Genomic DNA, 18,510 nt, shown 5'->3' with positions numbered 1-18,510 from the left:
TTATTGATTAATTGTTGATTTTGACAAATAATAACTAAAAATGAATATTTATACAACTTGTTGCTTTAAAAGGATCACTTGTTGATTCAAATAGAAAAACTACTTTTAATTTGAGAGGAAAACTTTTATTTTGAAAAGCAATTGGTTCTGGCCAATGTAACGTTTTTATATTAGTAAATTTAACAGTCCTATACTTTCTACTGAAAATCACTAACTCATTTTCTCAATTTTACCAACGATTCTTTTACCAACGATTTTTTTGTGTTTGTATATATATATATATATATATATATATATATATACATGTAAATCTATATACATCTATATACATAAAAATGAATTTCTGTCTGTCTGAACCTTATAGACTCCGAAACTACTGATCCGATCGGCGTGAAAATTTGTATGCAGAGGTTTTTGGGGCCGGGGAAGGTTCTTGAGATGGTTTGAGACCCATCCCCCTTTTGGAAAGGGGGTGCTCCCATACAAATGAAACGGAAATTTTTGCATAACTCGAGTACTAATCAGAAAATAAATCAATTTTAGGTGAAACGAAGTTCGTCGGGTTTCATAAATAAAAAAAACCTTAGGTTTGAACTTTTGGGGGAAAAACAATATTTATTGATAAACTTCAAGTGTAAAAACCATTGCTTGTTGAGCTGGGCAAAGTGAAATTTAAGTGGACATAACAGCAATTCATCTCCCGATCCGCATCGGCTTTTGTTGACAATGTTGCTGCTGAGAATGCCCTCTCTGGTTCAATCGAAGTTTGACGAATGGTTCCAAGAGCGTAGAAAGTCAGTCTCAAGTACTTGCCCTTAATCCCTTTTAGATTCATAGTAGGTAAATTCTTTACGAATTGCTTGCAAGGATCCTGGCGTCAACGTAATTGCCACCTGCAAAGCAAGTATTTTGCTCTACTGCAGTCTCTTTACGAGTTGTTCTTTTACCGATAAACCAGAAAAATCGTCCATAGAGGTATCCCTGGTCGTCACGTGTGGTCGTTGGCTATGCATTCTGCTCTGATGCACGAATGGTTAGACTCTTCAAGATCTCGTCCACTTGCTTAATCAAAGATGGATGTCTTGAAGAAAATGCCAAATTCATCCGTCTAAGACGAATTAAATACTCTCCATTTAATTCCACTATTTAATTTTCGATATCTTTTCAGATACGTATTTCGACCACACAGTTGTGGTCGAAATACGTATCTGAAAAGATATCGGAAATTAAATAGTGGAATTAAATGGAGAGTACTTAATTCGTCTTAGACGGTTGAATACATTCCACTAAAAGAGTTTTATATATTTTTCTGCCAAATTCATGTCTGATTAATTATTTTTCGGCAGGATAATTCAGAAAAGCAAACAAATCAGCGTATTCTAATCGTCTCTTGGGTTCGTTCTTTGAGAGCATCGCAACGGCGGCAACTTCTGTGGCTTTACTTGAAAATTGCCACGTCGGCAGAGTAGTTCACCAACAGCTTGAACAGGTTCGAGGCTTGAATTATTTCAACAACCGAAAACAAAAATCATAACCACAGAAGGTAAGTTTGAATTTCAGCCTCAAATCGATCCAAGTCTTTTAAACGGCCTCCTGAAACTCGTAGAACCGTTCGAGCATGGATAACATGCTGTTCCGGCGTGGCTTGGTGTCAGCCACCAATACAAGTTCTTTTCCAAATTCAGAACGGACATATTTTTGCAGAAAATCATTTTTCACATGTGATCTCCGGAAGAGAACTACTACGGCACTTACTGTTTTCACAATTTCAATTTCACATTTTCGGTCCCTTGTGCCGATGGCACAGGCTGGCTGGTTAAGGCGAAATCAATCGCCTCTTGGGCCATAGTTGCTTCTCCAAGGAAGGAGAAGGCATCGGTTTGGGCACCTTTGTCGGCCTTCTCTCTTCCCACCATCCGCCTGATAAACGCATCCTGTTCTTGTCTTGCGACTCGAACAGGCTGGCGAAGCATCCGAAGGTTCTGTTTCAGTTCCTTACTGATGTTCTGCCTTGCGTTCGCGAACTCGATGATATCATCGAGTTGCTCGGCGACCATCTCCATCCCGGGTAGTGGCCCACCGAGCATGCTGCGTCACAGCTGGGGAGACTCCGGTGCTGCTAGTTGCAGCCTCCGTCACTCCGCTCTCCGCCTCCCTGGGAGGAGACCTAAGCAAACCCCCCTTGGCAAAGGGGTCTACCACCTCCATGCTTAATGCATCATCAAAAGAGTTATTTGGTTTTGCTTCACTCATTGTAACTGGCTGGGTCCTCCTTGTGGCTGCCGTCGAATCGAATGCTACAAGGCCCGCCACGGTTTTAAGGGACGGAAGACAGCCTAGCCATTAGCACACTTGCCGTTTCGAGTCAGTGTCACCCGGCTCTACTAAGAGAGTAGAATGTCAAACTGCCAGCCCTCGTTTTCATAATATTACTATATCCAAGACAAGGTCCGTTAACACGCGGTCGGAATGCCATAATCAGGATGTTGCTGGCATTGATCCTGATGTGCCAATTGGCACTCCTTGGGCTCCTTTGAGCGGCACACGGTCGCTTTGATAGGGCCTGCTTGCGGACACATGCATCTTTTTGTAGAGGTTTAATAGAGCCCGCTGCCAAGCCCCACCACGTCCTAGACAGGCCCCCTAACTCGCAGTGGCCGTGGGGAGGGGTCGTTAAGCCCTTGGACATAGTCCCTGCTGCCCTGAGGTGATGTCTGTATGTGCGTATGTATGTGTGTGTTTTTTTTCTTCCTAAACAATGGAGGGGTAATCTGCTCAACAGACATCCTGGGTTGACCAGGAAGTGCGGGGTTAGGGATCACCCGCTAAACCGTTTCCATTGCCGCCAAGCTCATAGTCCCTTCGGTACAACCAGAAAGTAATGCTTCAAAGGGGGGCCAGTGCACAACGCACCCTCGAGGTTAGCTGCGTGTCCTTGCAGCACCGAACATCGTAACTCGCTTTTTTTAGAAGAACACCATGGTATCGTGCCAGCGCGTTGCCGGCTTTCCAGGTGGCCTTACCACGCCCTATGTCCTCGGAAGGTGGGAAGGGTCGACTTCGCGGCTGCTTACCTCTGCATGACTGGTATCAAAAATGATGATGCCGCGTGCACCCCAAATTGACCTTTCTGCGATAGGGCCTATTCGCCAGCACACAGAGGAACTTGCCGACGCGGTGCCTACGCCTGCCCCAGCCTTGACGAGGACCCCTTTCCGTCCTCGGGCTCGGAACCCGCCCGGTTGACCGACGCCGCGAAAGCGACGATACCTTGTTGTTCTTCGCGCGGCCACTTGTTCGGTATAAGGATCGAGTTCGACCACAGAGCATGACCACCGGTATGACCCATGAAGCCGACTCCGATCCCTTGGACCACCTCTTATTTGCGCCTGAACTAGCCATCCTTGAGTCCACGTGCCACCTTCTATGTAGCTCCGAGACGATTTGGGCGATAGCCGATAAAACGGCGTTCCAGCCAACTTCATCTTTACACATCCTCCGAACTAGGTTGTCCGGGGTAGTGTCCAGACCACATGTGGCAAGCAAGTGGTCACGCATTGCGCGAAAACGTGAACACACGAACAACACGTGTTCCGCCGTTTCCTCTAAACCTGCGCACACCAAACACTCGGGCGAGGCCGAGCAAGCCAGCTGCGTTACCTGCACTTTGATTTTGCAGCACGCTTAAACGCCGGGCACATCGAACTCCCCATGGGGTGCTTATTGCTTTGCTTTGCTCACAGCTTTGCTGGAACAAATCAAACAATTGGGAGGGTTCGTGCAACATTGTGCCTTATGTCCCTCCAATCCGCAGCGTCGGCAGAGATTGCTTCTGTCAGGGCCTTTGCAGTCCCATTGCTTGTGTCCCAGTTCCAGGCACTTGAAGCAAACTTCGGGTTGCTCGTATATGCGCACAGGGCATACCGACCATCCCACTTTGTCGCTCCCTAACTTGACTACCTTGGAGGCGTCCGCTGCAGATAGCCGAACCAATGCTACCTGCGTCCCTGCCGGACCTTTCCGTAGCCGAACGGCTGCGGTGGGCGTCTCCACTTCACACTGTCGCCGCAGTGCCGTGACGAGCTCTTCGACTTCGGTGTTCTCGTCCAGGTCTTTAACCCTTAGATTCACCTCCGTCGTGAGTGCCCTCACCTTGACCGTCTCGCCTAGGACTTCCTCCGCCAATTTCTTGTAGGCGGCGCCCTTTTGCGAGACGCCCCGCTTCAGCTCGAGGATCATCTCGCCCATCCGGGTACGTCTTATTCGACGTACGTCGGCGCCGAGTTCACCGAGTTTGACGTCACTCCTCATCGCCTTCAAAACATCCGAGTACTTAGCCTCGTCCGCCGTGATGACTAGGGCATCGCCCCTGGAGCGATTGGCGCCTACCCTAGACTTCTTGCTACCCTCATTCGCCTGGGCCTTCTTTTCGGCCCTTGACGTCTTCGGTTTCCTCTTGTTTTTGACCAGGGTCCAGGAGGCGTCATCCCCCTCTATTTCCCTGGTCTGGTGCGGCTGAGAACTTTTAGCCTGCCGTAACCCCTTGCCACCGTCTTTCCTGAGTGGACGGACCTTTCCAGGTCCTTCCTCCCCCGGTTTTGGAGGTACCTGGCCGGGGTTCAGCTTCCCAGCCCCACTACCCTTGTTCGGGGTAGTAACCCTCCGCGTTTTGGAGCGGCCCCAGGGAACTCATCCCCTGGAGACTGTCTCCCCCGTTTTTGTATCTGCTCCGTTGGAGCAGTCACCCCCGACGTGCCCACAAATACTTGAGCCACAGTCTGGGTAGACTTTGGCACCACCGTCTTCACTGGCACGCCCTCGGTCGATTCGACCTTGCCCGAGTCCGCGAATCCTTGGGCCTCAGTCTGGGTAGACCTCGACTCCACCGATTTCACGGGTTTACACTTGGCCGTCCCGACCGCCCTCTCCAGCTTGGCGTCCAGCATCGACTTTCGAAGTTTCTGCAAGCTCCTCTTGAGGTCCTTGCTGATATTATGCTTCGATGACGCAAAGTCGATGATGGCGTCCAGCTGTTCCGTCGCCACCTCGAAGGCATGTATGTGTGTGTGTATGGGTTTTTTTTTTTAATCTTTATTAAGGTGTTTTTTTAATCTACAGACTAAGTTCAACACCGAAGTGTGTGTATGTGTACAAATTTTGTAGACACACTTTTAAAAACTTGGCATCACCCGATTTACTCGCAACAAGTTGCATTCAACGGGGAATGTGGTCCAATTGTTTGCCCTTGGAAGAAAATTTAAATCGAAAAAAAGTGTTTTCCGAAGGTGGTGGCAATGCATATTAATTAATAAAAAAACACGAAAAATTATAGAATAAATGCGATCTAGACCCAATACATATTATGATGCATGAGAAAGGCATTATCGCCGCTAGGTAGATTAATCTGGGGTTTTAAAATGTTTATTACGGTGTTTTATTATCACAATTTTGTGATAAAAAATGGTAAGAGACCAATGATACACCCTCCATACTGCCCATGATCGCATATTTGTAACACTCGCATTTGTGTACATTTAGTAAAAAGCCTGTGAATCGTTCAGAAATTTCAATTTACTGCATTTAATCCCACAATATAGACAAAATAGGCCTTACTGTGGTAAACTGGAAATTATTGAGTTTGTTGGGAGGATTGAGAAACGATTTTCAAAATCAACCAAAATGCAAATGTTACAAATATGCGATATGATATGTCTGGAAAGCATTTTTTTTTCGTTGTGAAGACTTCGGAGTTGTAGCGTATCAGGGTTGATCGAGCTGCTTAGAAGATCGGCATATTTTGACCGGCACGTTTTCTTGGATGACCTGTTCGATGGTACTACAGATCGCAGTAACGGAATCATTGATTGTCATAACCTGATTCCAGTTCAGGACAGCGATCCGTGCATTGATAATTTGGTTATCACATATGCTGAAGTTGTAGTCAACGCTACACGGTTAGAAAAAAGTACCTAAAATTAAGTAAATTTCACTCAACTAGGTACTATAGTGTGGGAAGCCAAAATTAGGTAAAGTGCAGTATACCTAATTTTATGTACCTCGCACCGAGGTGAATGGTTGAGTAAAATTTACCTAACTGTAGATATGAACAATTAGGTAAATTTTACCCAAATCTCAGTAAATGGGACGAACATAGATTTTGATTATGGAATGGATTGAGTTAAAATGCTTTTCGGATATCAATAACAAATCAATAACTGGATCTATATTCAATTTTAGAAAATTTTATTCATTGCGAATTTACCAGCGCTTGTAATAAATAATATTATACCTGAATGCCACCTGAAGATTTAAAGCAATTAGTCACATTTTTGTCATTTTTATGCATGGTCACTATTAACGCCTAGATCAGTTGACGCCGGGCTAATTGATCAAACCAAGCTGGTACCTGAGATCCTAGTGGTCACGATGAGAAGCTCACTAGCAGAAGAACACTAGCAACAGTACATTTGTCATTGGAGTTGTCTCAAAGGAATATAAGATTTTCTAATCGTCTAATCGAAATCGTCGCCACTTTGAGCGCAGTACTACAACAATAATCGTGAGCCTTGTAGTGCTTTGTCCGATTGGATTCCATTTTCCCTTCCTCCGGAATTAGATACACCAGTAAGAGAGTTTCTCTCAGAGGTGTCGTTGGTTTTGTATGCCATGGCACCAGCATTAGTACTCCAGCCATAGCGTTTATCAATGGGAGACAGGCCGCTACACCAGCTACTACTCAATAAGCTACTGTTTCCTTATCCGATGCGATTTATATTTCGATTTATCGAAAAATTTAGCTGCCATTTCCTAGAATTAAGTTGTTTATGAATCAGGTTTGATGAAATGGAACGATGCATCGATAACTAGCATACAGGCTTCAACTCTTACTTACAACGCTTCCATAATGTTTGGCTGTCCGTGGGGGAATCGTAATGGATATACTCCTATAAATTGTTTCGCTTGGTCAATTATTGAAACCTGTAAAAGCTGAATGTAGAAAAATCTTGAATAAAGGATTGAAAATGCTTGAAATCTCGTATCGAAACTTACCTCTACGGAAATTCTTCCGCTCAGGTTGCTAACACTCCCGCAACTGACAGCTTCGTTGAGAGTGAAAATTTTCACCCAACGTTAAGCTTAAATTTAAGTTAAAATTACTCAATGCCGGGTTTCTGATGAAATCAAGTGTTGTCAAGAGAATTGTCGAAAAAATTATAACAGATTTTTCACCCAATATTAGGTATTCTCGTATAAAGCTAACATTAGGTAAATTTTGCGCAACTGAAACGTCAAATTTCTACCTAAAGGATGCTTATTATGTGTTTACCTAAAATTAGATATTTTTTACTTAATCGTTGGGTACTTTTTTCTAACCGTGTAGATGTTGGCTCAGATCTTTCTTCGCGAGAACGAACGACGATTTATCAGCACAAATAGTATACACGCTCATTTGGATCTACTCAAAAGTGAGTCAAATTTGACTCACTTTGAAAAAAAGTGGAACAGCTCACTTTTGAGTAACCGTATGTTTACTCACTTATGAGTAATGGAGCATTATGTCAAAATTAGAGTAAGACTTACTCACTTGCTTCCGATTAAAAGTGAGTAGCTCTTACTCACTTTTGAAAATGCTGGGAGCATTGCGCTTGATAATGGAATGATGATATTTTATATAAACGAAATGTTATTCGCTTCGCTCAGTTTATTCATTGATTGATTAGTTAAAGTGACATATACCGTACATTTTAGTTCCTCTGCAACATTACATTCAAATCGAGGTTCAAATAATAACTTAACGATCGTTCCAAGATCAGTTACTACACTGACAAAAATCCAATCATATCCATTATGTGTGGCACACATAAATTTTGACTATAGCATTTCCCACATAACGGCTATTTGAATTCGCATAGCATATATGTGGAAACACACATAACCGTTATTAACTAATAACCTTTATGTGGATTTTCCTATAGCGGGTGGTTATGATTGCACACATAAAATTTATTTGTGAATTTCTTTAGATTTTTGTCAATAAATATGTGTGGATTTTTATTAGTGTAATCTAACATATCAGTCCATTCTTATAAGTATTACAGTGATCGTTCGCTAATTGGGGCACGACCTCACCCCAACTAGCGAATGCCGTTCGTTAATTGGGGCGTTTTGACAAGCGTCAATGTTGTTTACTTTTTGCTTTGAACAAAGGAAAATTTTACGGGAGATCGTAGTAAACTATGTCCAAATACGGACGCGAAACTGTTTTTCTCCCGTCAAAACATGTGAAAAAGTGAAAATTTAAAGTGTACGGTTTTCATCCGAACTCTACCCTTTAGTTGGAATGGAATACATTTTTGAAGTTCCCCACCGGATTTTAAACAGGAAGAAATAGAAATCAACCGAGCCTTGATTGAATCATCTCAAACTAATGTCCCGATAGGGTGGATGACCTAATGAATTCTTCAAGCCTTCAACATCATCAATTTATTCAAGTAAGATCCATCTAATTTAACGCTAAGAATTTGTTTCCTTCCTTTACATATAACATACAGATCCTCTCCTGACTATACTAATTTAGCGGATGTTCTAAACGGAATAGATTAGAAAAGGCGCTATGTACGGTTTGGGCTATCAATTTAGACTGACAGTCAGCTTTATGCGTCTTCAGAGCCCATCGGCTTCAGGTGGTGTTAGTTATGCGATGGATCGGGGTTTGTCGGTGCAGGAGGTCGGGGGTGTCGTCGGTCGTTTGGTGGTTTGTCGGTTTCGGGTGCCTGGTTTGGAGGTGTGATGTGTGGTGGACTTCTGGTGTAGGGGTTTTTCCGCAGCTCTGCCTAACTGTTCAAACAAACAAAGAACAGTTGGGCAGAGTTGTGGAGGGGCCCTAGCACCAGGGATCCACCATGCATCGCGCTTCCATGTCGGGCGTCTGAGACTGGCAGGCTACCAGATGATCGATGACATCCTTGATTTCTTGTATTGATGAGTTTCGGTTCGTCGTGTGACTGATACCACCTGAAGCCAGTAATATCTCTGGTAGCAGATTTGTAACGCTGGTTGCAGTGACTTATGCTAAATGACAACAAAATTTCAATCATTTAGCGTGGTGACTTTGTTGTTGGTGGAGTTCAGACAACGAATTGTTGGCCAGAGAGTGGTGATGGGCTTTCACACTGAAGGACCTCCAGGCAGCATTTTTCTAGATTGCCCTCAGAGATAATTTACTGACGGGTTGCTGAATGATCGAGTCCTTACTGATCTTGACAAAAGTCGACAGCTTACACGCTCATTTTGAGGTTTCATTGATTTTTGTTAGAAGTGGAACTACTCAAATTTAAAGTGGTTCCGCTTTTAATGAAGAGTGAGTGAAATTTCCGTTGGAGGAGAATGCTTGGCAATACAATACTTCTTACTATAGAGTAAAAAGTTCGATGTGTGAGGTTGTTTCATCCAGCGGATCATTCACCATGAATGTGAATAAGGCCAAATCTTGAAACTGTCAAACCTGAACGAGTTCTAGTTGTAGTTAATGCAAGTGTAACTATTTTAAAGCGAAAGTTTTGATAACATTTTATAAAAATGATAAAAATACTCTATATATAACTTGTTTAGTAAAAAATTAGATTCGTATAAACATGTTCTAAAAGAAAAATGTATGAAAACTGGACGTTTTATTATGGCTCACCAGAGGGGCTGTTTTTAGAATTTTTTATAGCGATTGTTTCACTTTCAATCGCTCGTTTGTTTAACTGGCAATGGTCTTAAGTGAAATAGGTCTACAATTGCTAGTTAGCAAGCTCTGCAACATATCGACAGTTTCATGAAATGCAGACACGACTCAATATTTGCAAATTTTCAGAAACGAAGTTTTTAATTTTGGACTAAAAAAAGAAACTTTTATATTTTAGTAATTGTTTTGAATTATTCGGCTCTCTCTCTCTGCATGTGTTCATACAAATGTATTAGTTTTATGTGTTTCAGCAAGAAAATCTAAAAAATCAACATTTCCAAGAAATGTCCAAAAAAACATTAATTTTGAAATACACATAACTTTTGATGTATTGTGAATTCTGACCTGGATTTTGACAGGTTAATCTTTATATCAGTATATTTGCCAGTATTGTGTGAAAACGTTGATATGTGTTAAGTCTCATAAGTTTGAAGTGATAAAACATATTTTTTTTTAGGATTTATTGAATTTATGTTTCTGTTGTAATCAGGTTTCTTTCACTAGTCAAAAAATCATTGAACACTTTTTCGAACATTTAAATCAGTTTCCACATATGCACTTTGTGCTCTATGATCACTATTTTCACACTTTCATGTAGCAACAAACAAACATGATCTACTTTTCACTCAATTCCGACAGGGGGTTTGATACTCCTAGATACTTGAACGTCTCTGGGGCGTGTTTTCAAGTTCAGCACTCAGAGGTCACATACAGTCGTGATTTATTTAGTAGGCAGAACGATCGGCCGGTCATCACATAATTTGTTCTGCTTTGTGCGGTTAGCAGAACGATCGCCCGATCATCGAAAGGTTGTTCTGCTTTGTGCGGGTGAGAAAATTAATTAGAAAAGTGAAGATTCAGTTCGCGTCAGTAAGCAGAACGATCGGCCGGTCATCGAAAATGTTGTTCTGCTTTGTGCGGTTAGCAGAGAGATCGGCTGGTCATCGACAATTTTGTTCTGCCTAGTGCGGTTGGTAATTAAAATAATTAGTGCTCGTTCGATTATGTTTTGAATTGATCAAAATACACGCTATACACGGCATACCGTTTACCAAAACGAACCTTGCCACAATACCTACCCCATATATCCAACATCCCAGTGATTTCTCGTGGAAGTGCAGATGACTCGTCGGCTTCTATCAAAGCGAGTATCATGTCAACATTTTCCTACCCATTCCTTAATTGACCTGCATTCGGACACGGCCGGCGCTGGTATTGCTTATTTTTTGGTCACCAGTTCTTACACATTGAAGATGATGTTAGTCCCAAACTTCATCTGTTGGTTCTCTGTGTAATTACAGCTGACCTGGCAATAACGGAGTAGCAACCGTGGGCGGTCAATCATGCTCATGCATGAACAAAGGAAAATTTTACGCGCCAGAAAATATCGATCCCGCCAAACACGGAAACAAAACGTCAACGCGTTTTTGACATCACATTCTGACGTTTAGCTGCTTTTTAATTGGGTTTCGCCCCAATTAGCGAACCCCCAACTAAAAAGCGCCCCAACTAGAAAAAACCCAACTAACGAACGTTCACTGTATACAATATATAGTTGTAAGGAGACACAAATGTTTCAAGTGTTGTCGAAGGTGTTCTTCTGAGGTCGTTGAGTTTCCTAGTTAAGTTTCTTAGCAACTTACTTGAATGTAATAAACAGCTCCTTGTTTCCCACGCTTATTCTCATCGTCTGTCCTTTCTCAACACCGCCCGGCACTGGACGGTTACTCGCTTTCGCAAAAATTTCTGCCCTCTGCCGTGCATTCTGCGCATGGAAATTTGATGTACATTCCCGTACCCTGACAATATATACCGAGGGTCGACTGGCACAGGTAAAGTACATCACTGCTTCGTGGGCACCATCAAAACCATATTGCGAATCAAAGAAACCATCGAATCTGGCCTCGAATCCTCTGTCAGTATTGCGAGAATCTTTGCGGGCCATGTCCAGCCAGATCACCACCACCAACTGTAATCATCTTATCTGTTCACATAATCAAATTTACTTTTAATATTAAAAATATAATATATTTGAACAGGAATAAGGTACCTTCAATGTCCGGAATATTTCCGAGTTGCTAATCTTTGTTTTTCACAAAACATACGAGAACATGTTTCAGGAAAAAAATTCCAACTGCTTGACAGTGGAAATGAAAAAAATTACGCAAAAGTGAGTAAAGCCTAAAACTCTGATAAGTGAGTGAAAATTGACTCACTTGCTAAATATAATGTTACTCACTTTTTGACATTTCCATTAAAATACTAAAGTGAGTCATTTCGACTCACTTTTGAGTAGATTCAAATGATATGTCTTGAAAAAAAAATCAATACTTTCAAGACCACAGCTTATGATCTTATTTCTTGGACCTTTTTTCCAATGGGTCTAATTGATTTTAAAGAATAAGCACGCCGCGCCGTAAAAGTCAATAAATCAATATTGATAATCCGAAATTCTACGTGAAAATTTTCGTAAAAAATAACAAAAATAACGAAATTTATTTCTCTTGGTTTTAACTCTCGTAAAAAAAAATTCTGAAATAAATTAGCGTATAAAACCTCGTAAACCTTATCACATTTCAATGCACTGTCCGCAAGAGCAGATTCAGCCTCCGCCCACATGGGTTTCAGTTATGCATTGGAGGTATCTGATTGTTAAGTAAAATCTTATTTTAACATTATCTGAAATCATATTTTATTTTGGGATACTTGGGTCACACGAATAATGGAAACCTTAACTCATTATTATTATCACACTTCACGTCACATATTTACACTCGCATATTAGATCTCATTTACTGTCATTATGATAATCAATACTAGATAATAACACAGAAAAATCAACATAATGTCTATATTTACTATGGGCATTAGAGAATTGCGGGCTCTCACTCATTTGATCCAGCAGCGGAGAGTTTTCGTATTTTTTTTTTTAAATTTACCTCTCTCTGCTAATTACTTCAAGATCAAAAGATGTTTTTTGATATTTTTTTCTGAATCAGAAGGCAATATCTTATTTCTAACAAAAATCAAAATGAGTCTGTTATGCGAATCGGGGCAATATTCCTCTCCTTTATTCTCTTTGATTATCATTCAAGGGTCCTCCCCAAGGGACCCTTAGAAAAAATATTTAAAAGCGAAATTATTTTCAAACTTGTAGGAGATTTGATTTTTAAAAGTCTACTTTATGCAATTAATTTATCTAGATCTTACAGTTTGAGTTCTGTGATCTCGCATATAAATTTACGTCCCAAATTTAAGGCTTCGCTTTTGAATCGTCAACAAACAATATGCCATAAATCCATATCTGAAACACGAAATTATCATCCAAGTTTAGAAATTTACGTGTATGTACATATCATCTTAACGATCGAGTCGAGACGATCGTTGCTGCTCGGAGGAAGGCAGGCATGAAACGTGCGCTCCTCGAGTGGGCAAATAGAATCACAACCTTTGCCGGCGAATGCACCGGGCCCTCGTTATTGGCTCTGTGTTATCGGATCTACAACAGAGCTAGTCGTTCGAAACTGATCACTTGGGCTAAGGTGAAACGCGCTGTTGGCACCTTTGTGTTGGTGCCGTATATAAAAATCATCGGGAAGCTATTGGATCGAACTAGTCAAGGTTCTGATTTTGGACGGTACGAAGCACGGTGTGATATTCTTCCTACGGCGATAGATTGCCCCAAGATGGCTAGGCTAATATTCACGATTCTGGCGGTTTGCCTTGTTCAGGTAAAATAAATGGCTTTCGAACGTGACTTCATAGTATAATTGATCGTAATTATGATATTTTTTTGCTTTGGCTTGACAGATATCTTTAGCGCGCGTGGTGCGGGATGCTCCAGCCCAATCGGAAGAAAATTCGTTTTTCAAAACGCTCACTACAATCCAGGAGAAGGCTCACGACGCGTTGACTGGACTGAATCAAAGTGTCTTGAAATCATTGGGATTCCAGTCGAACGATGAGGTTGTGGAGACAATCCAGAAGAACACCAAGACCTATGTGGAGCAACTGAAAACCGTCCAGACATCCCTGGAAGAAGAACTGAAAAAACACTCCGGTGTTTTTGATCCTATCGTCAAGCAGTTGAATGACAAGATCGATGAAACCAGAAAGTCTCTTGCAGAGAAGAACCCTGATCTTGTGAACAGGGCTCAGGAATATCAGGAAAACGTTCAGACTCGAATACAGTCACTGTTGACGGAGGCTCAGAAAACGGGAGAACAGTTGAAGGAATCGAGCAGAGGTGCAACCGAACAGCTACAAACGGCCCTGAAGCAGTTGTACGACGCTACGGTAAACACGTTACAGAAGACCGTTAAAGAGTTAGAACCAAGTAAACCGGACCAGGATCAGCCTTAGAACAGTGCTTTGTGCTTTTTTGGCGTGTGTTGTGATTTTTTTTAAAGTAGTGAGATGTGCCTATTAAAATGGTCAATAAATGACTCAACTTGTGTACAAGAGTACAAATAGTTTTTGAGTGTTGTGTATATGTCGATGTATAATTGGTGTTATTACGGCTTCCAAGTTGTATTTCCGAATGACTTGCCTAATGAATGGGAATTAACGGCATTTGTCTCTCAGGCTTGACTGCTTTGCTACACGCTATTGAATGTTCATTTAGTCTTCACGTTACTTAAATTAGCCTAATGGATAAGGGCGAAATGTTCGCATTTGTTGTGTTCGGCATTTCATATGTTCTTAGTAAGTATTTGTTTTTACCGATCCCCCTGAGGTGACTCATGCTCATGAAAACGGAAGTTTTGAACTCCAAGCGCCAATTGCTGTGTGAATGAAAATCTATTTTCAAATATCGGCAAACATTGGTTTGAATGAATGGGACAAGGAAATTTGGTTGATCATTTATAGATTTCATGATACTTCAAATATCACACAAAAATCGAGGGAAATTGCGTGGTTCAAATTTCTTGAAAAGTATCCTAATTATTTCCACATGATGTTTTCAAAATGAAAGTGCTGCTGTTTCTGGTTACTTGCTGACAAATTTAGTAATGGCGCAAAGGCGTCTTAGGTTTCAACAAGAAAAAATGAAAGGTACCATAGCCCAAGTTATGAACCATAGTAAAACAGACTCTGCCTATTATAATAGATCTATAGATATTAACATTGTGATATAATTTCCATTGTGTATTGTTGTTTCTAAATTATGGATTTGGATTACAGTCTGAAGGTTTTGTTAGCAATGAAACATTCATCGTCTTCAGTGTCTCGTACTTGACTCAACTTACGAGTACGAGACACTGAACACGACCTTACTGTTGAGGTCGAAATACGTATCTGTCAAGATACAATTAAGTGGTGGAATTAAAGGGGATTGTACAAACTCGTCTTATGACAAAGTGAAGACATTCCACTAAAAAGCTTAAAATAATTTTCTTAACAAAATGGAACATTGTTTTTAACGAATCGGTTAATTGCCTTATAAGAGAAGCGGTCTTGCTTACATCTGTTCATATTGCTCTATTTTCTGTATATTCTAGCTTTAATTGGGTTGTTTGACATAAAGAGCATGCTTTTCTGATCTCCAACATATTTTTATTTTGTTTTTGAACCTTTCATTTACATTTTTGTACAGCGAACGATAAGCCATTTCAATCGATAGAATGACATTAACATTCATAGAATGACAGTTGGCCCATGAAGCATAAGGACAAATTTTTAGACCCATATAAATTAAAAATGCAAATTAAAAATAGTTCTGGTGCTCCAAAAATTATGAAAAATTGGGGTTTTGCTCAGTTTTTCTTGCAGATTCACAATATGTAAACACATCGATACCCCTAAACAAACCAATTGAAGCAAACGTTAGTTACTTTTAAAGCTTTTCTACTAACAGCTGATCTGAATTTTGTGATGTTGCTTAAGGTGAAATCCAGAATCCCAATAATTTTTACCTCGCACTTTCAGGGGCACCAAAGTTTGTTTTTGGAGCGAACATATAGCCTTTCGGTACACTTCGTGTACGAGAAAGGCAAAAAACAATTTCTTAAAAATAACATATCCCTAAAAAATCAGCGAAAAAACATTTCTTCTAATCAAAAATCCTCGAAAATAACGTTTCCGCAAATACAACTTTTTTTTTCCGAAATTAACTTTTCTCCGAAAATAATATTTACGAGGAAATAACATTTCGTGTAAGAAAAATTACATTTAGATATCCAAAAATAACACTTTTTTAAGGTCACTCCTGACAGAATCCAAGTTTCAAAGTGCTCGCGTTTTCGGGGGCACACCACTCGATATGGAGGCGGCGGACAACTGTCATTTTTGTTGATTCAGCTTTGCTGCGTCGCAGCATGCGTGAAAAAAAAAATGTCAGTTGTGCGTTGCTTCCGTATCGAGTGGTGTGCCCCCGAAAACGCGAGCACTTTGAAACTGGGATTCTGTCAGGAGTGACCTTAATTTGATGGGCCGTGACCATCGTGCCCCACTAGCGAGTGCAATTTCTCCGGTTGTGGCCGAAGCATTTTTCCAGGAAGTTCGCCCTGCATGTTATGAATCAATCATTCACTGATAAAAATTCCATCATTACACTATAGTGGTGGAAAAAAATCGAAAAATTGACTTACTTTGATTGACTTGTCTTGCATACCATTTGATAGCCAGATAGTTCAAACCTAGATTTCCTAAATTTCAGCCCTCTGCTGTGATGAAAACTCATTGCGCCACAGACATCTGGCTAGGGAAAATAGTAAAAAATGTAGAAAAATCCATTTCAAACAAATGCAATTTTCGCAGCGAATAACGGTCCAATTTTGGAATTAAATACACCGCTGAAAAGGTAATTATCTAAACTTTAAAATGTGTACTTTGTTGAATTTACACTTTTAATTAAAATTAGTGACAATAGGCAATTATTGAACAAAAAATGTGTATTTTTTGCCTAAGTTGGACTATATTTAACGAGCAGGGCCGAGGATTCTCATGAGTCCACCGATCACAATTTATTATTGGGTCTATACTATCTGCGGAACAAGAATCCAGCTGCGGAAAGCTGCAAATGAGCGCCTCTTGGTACAATATCGAAAAAATGGATTTTTGCCTTTCTCGTATACTAAGTATACGTAAAGGCTATACACGCAAAGCTGAAAGTATGCTCTTTTCGGCAGAAATACACTCTTTTGCGGGAGAGTGGGACTACCCACAAAAGGTGTAAAATTTGATGCATAAAAAGGATAAGTTTTACACACTTTTCCTGTTTTTATGCATAAATGTTAATCATTTGTGAATAAAAGATAGTCATAATTGTGCATAATATTTATTCCTTTTTGTGTGTAGTCCCATTCTCCCACGAAAGAGCGTACTTTGAAGTCATAATTGAATACTTCATAGTCAAAAGAGCATATTTCAAAGTTTTTTGTGTGTAAACTTTTTTAGCAGTGTATGATCACTCCAAAATCAAACTTTTGATAGAAGGCTCGGAGACCCATAGTGTTATATACCAATCGACTCAGCTCGACGAATTGAGGTGATGTCTGTTTGTGTGTATGTATGTATGTGTGTATGTGTACAAAATTTTGTAGACACACTTTTTGAAACTTAGCATTGGCCGAATTACTCGCAACAAGCTCCATTCGACTGAGAATCCTGTCCCATTGTTTGCTATTGGAAATTGGCCAGATTGTACTATGGGGTCTGAAGTTATGGTCAAAATATTATTTTCTATGCGCAAAACACGCTAAAAAGCACTCACTCATATTTTATATTTTTTTTGAACGAGAAAGGCACCAACACCGCTAGGTGGATTAATCAGGGTTTTTTTTTGTTAATTACGATTATTGATTATGCGAGTATAAACAAAAAAAATCGTACAAATTAAACATGGAACTGTCAAATGTCAAATTTAGTTTTGAAAATTTGAAATACTTAACTATTATTTTTGATAAAAACGGGTTAAAACAGACCGGAAATTATCATTCCATATAGAAAACTATCAATCCGACTTGACTAAACAGTTTTCAATGTTTTAACGACAACCTTGTTTATTTATTGTAAAGGAAATTCTCTATTCATGTGCCATTTTACAGTTTCTATCAACTATACTCAGATATATTTATTTTTCTAAAAAATATTATCTACCTACTTGTGTTTAGAAGACGAGGACAATATTTCCAAATCATGAGTTTGTATTGGGCTTTAATATATTGTATATTGTGCAGTAGTTATTTATTCGAAAAGAATCTGAAAAGAAATTTGTGATAATATGGAACATTAGAGTATCCAGTTACTGTTTGATCCAAAAGAATCTCAAATAGAAGGTAGGGGGCTTCCACCTCCATCTCTCCAATTGATTCTTATGCACAGCAACCTTATTCAAGTTTTGATTTGCATTTGAACTGCCCCTAAAATTGAAAGCAAACGTTCTTGTTTATTTTTAATGAATACGTAGTTCATTAAATGCTAGTTACACCTTCCGGATGCGATGAAAATACATAAATATCAATAATTTTATGCTAACTATTAGAATACTAAAAAAAATGCGGAAAAACCTAAACACTATTTTTGGCCACCACTTTGTATGGAGCCGCCCCATAGCGCAAGGACGCTACGAGTCTCTAGAAAGGAGCCTCCGAGCATCTAGAAAGGAGTCTCCGAGCCTCTTGTAAAGGGGCTTCCAAGCCTCTTGAAAGGAGTCTTCCAAGCCACTTGAAAGCAGGCTTCCAAGCCTCTTGAAATGAGGTTTCCAAGCGTCTCGAAAGGAGGCTTCCAAGCCTCTTGAAAGGAGGCTTCTGTTCTAAGCCTCGCGAATGGAGGCTTCC

General features: G+C 40.4%; 1 protein-coding gene across 1 annotated transcript; it reads left to right on the top strand.

Moving 5' to 3' along the window:
- The first annotated feature begins 13,118 nt into the window (after window positions 1-13,118).
- On the top strand, window positions 13,119-14,202 carry LOC134220003 (apolipophorin-3-like). The gene is made up of 2 exons (XM_062698924.1): window positions 13,119-13,461; window positions 13,541-14,202. Exons 1-2 carry the CDS (start codon window positions 13,138-13,140, stop codon window positions 14,090-14,092), a joined length of 876 nt encoding a protein of 291 aa, XP_062554908.1. The 5' UTR covers window positions 13,119-13,137; the 3' UTR covers window positions 14,093-14,202.
- Window positions 14,203-18,510: the final 4,308 nt, after the last annotated feature.

Source organism: Armigeres subalbatus, chromosome 3, assembly GCF_024139115.2.
Source record: "Armigeres subalbatus isolate Guangzhou_Male chromosome 3, GZ_Asu_2, whole genome shotgun sequence".
Taxonomy (NCBI): domain Eukaryota; kingdom Metazoa; phylum Arthropoda; class Insecta; order Diptera; family Culicidae; genus Armigeres; species Armigeres subalbatus.
Note: the sequence above shows the minus strand (reverse complement) of the source record. Positions and strands in the feature narration are given on the sequence as shown.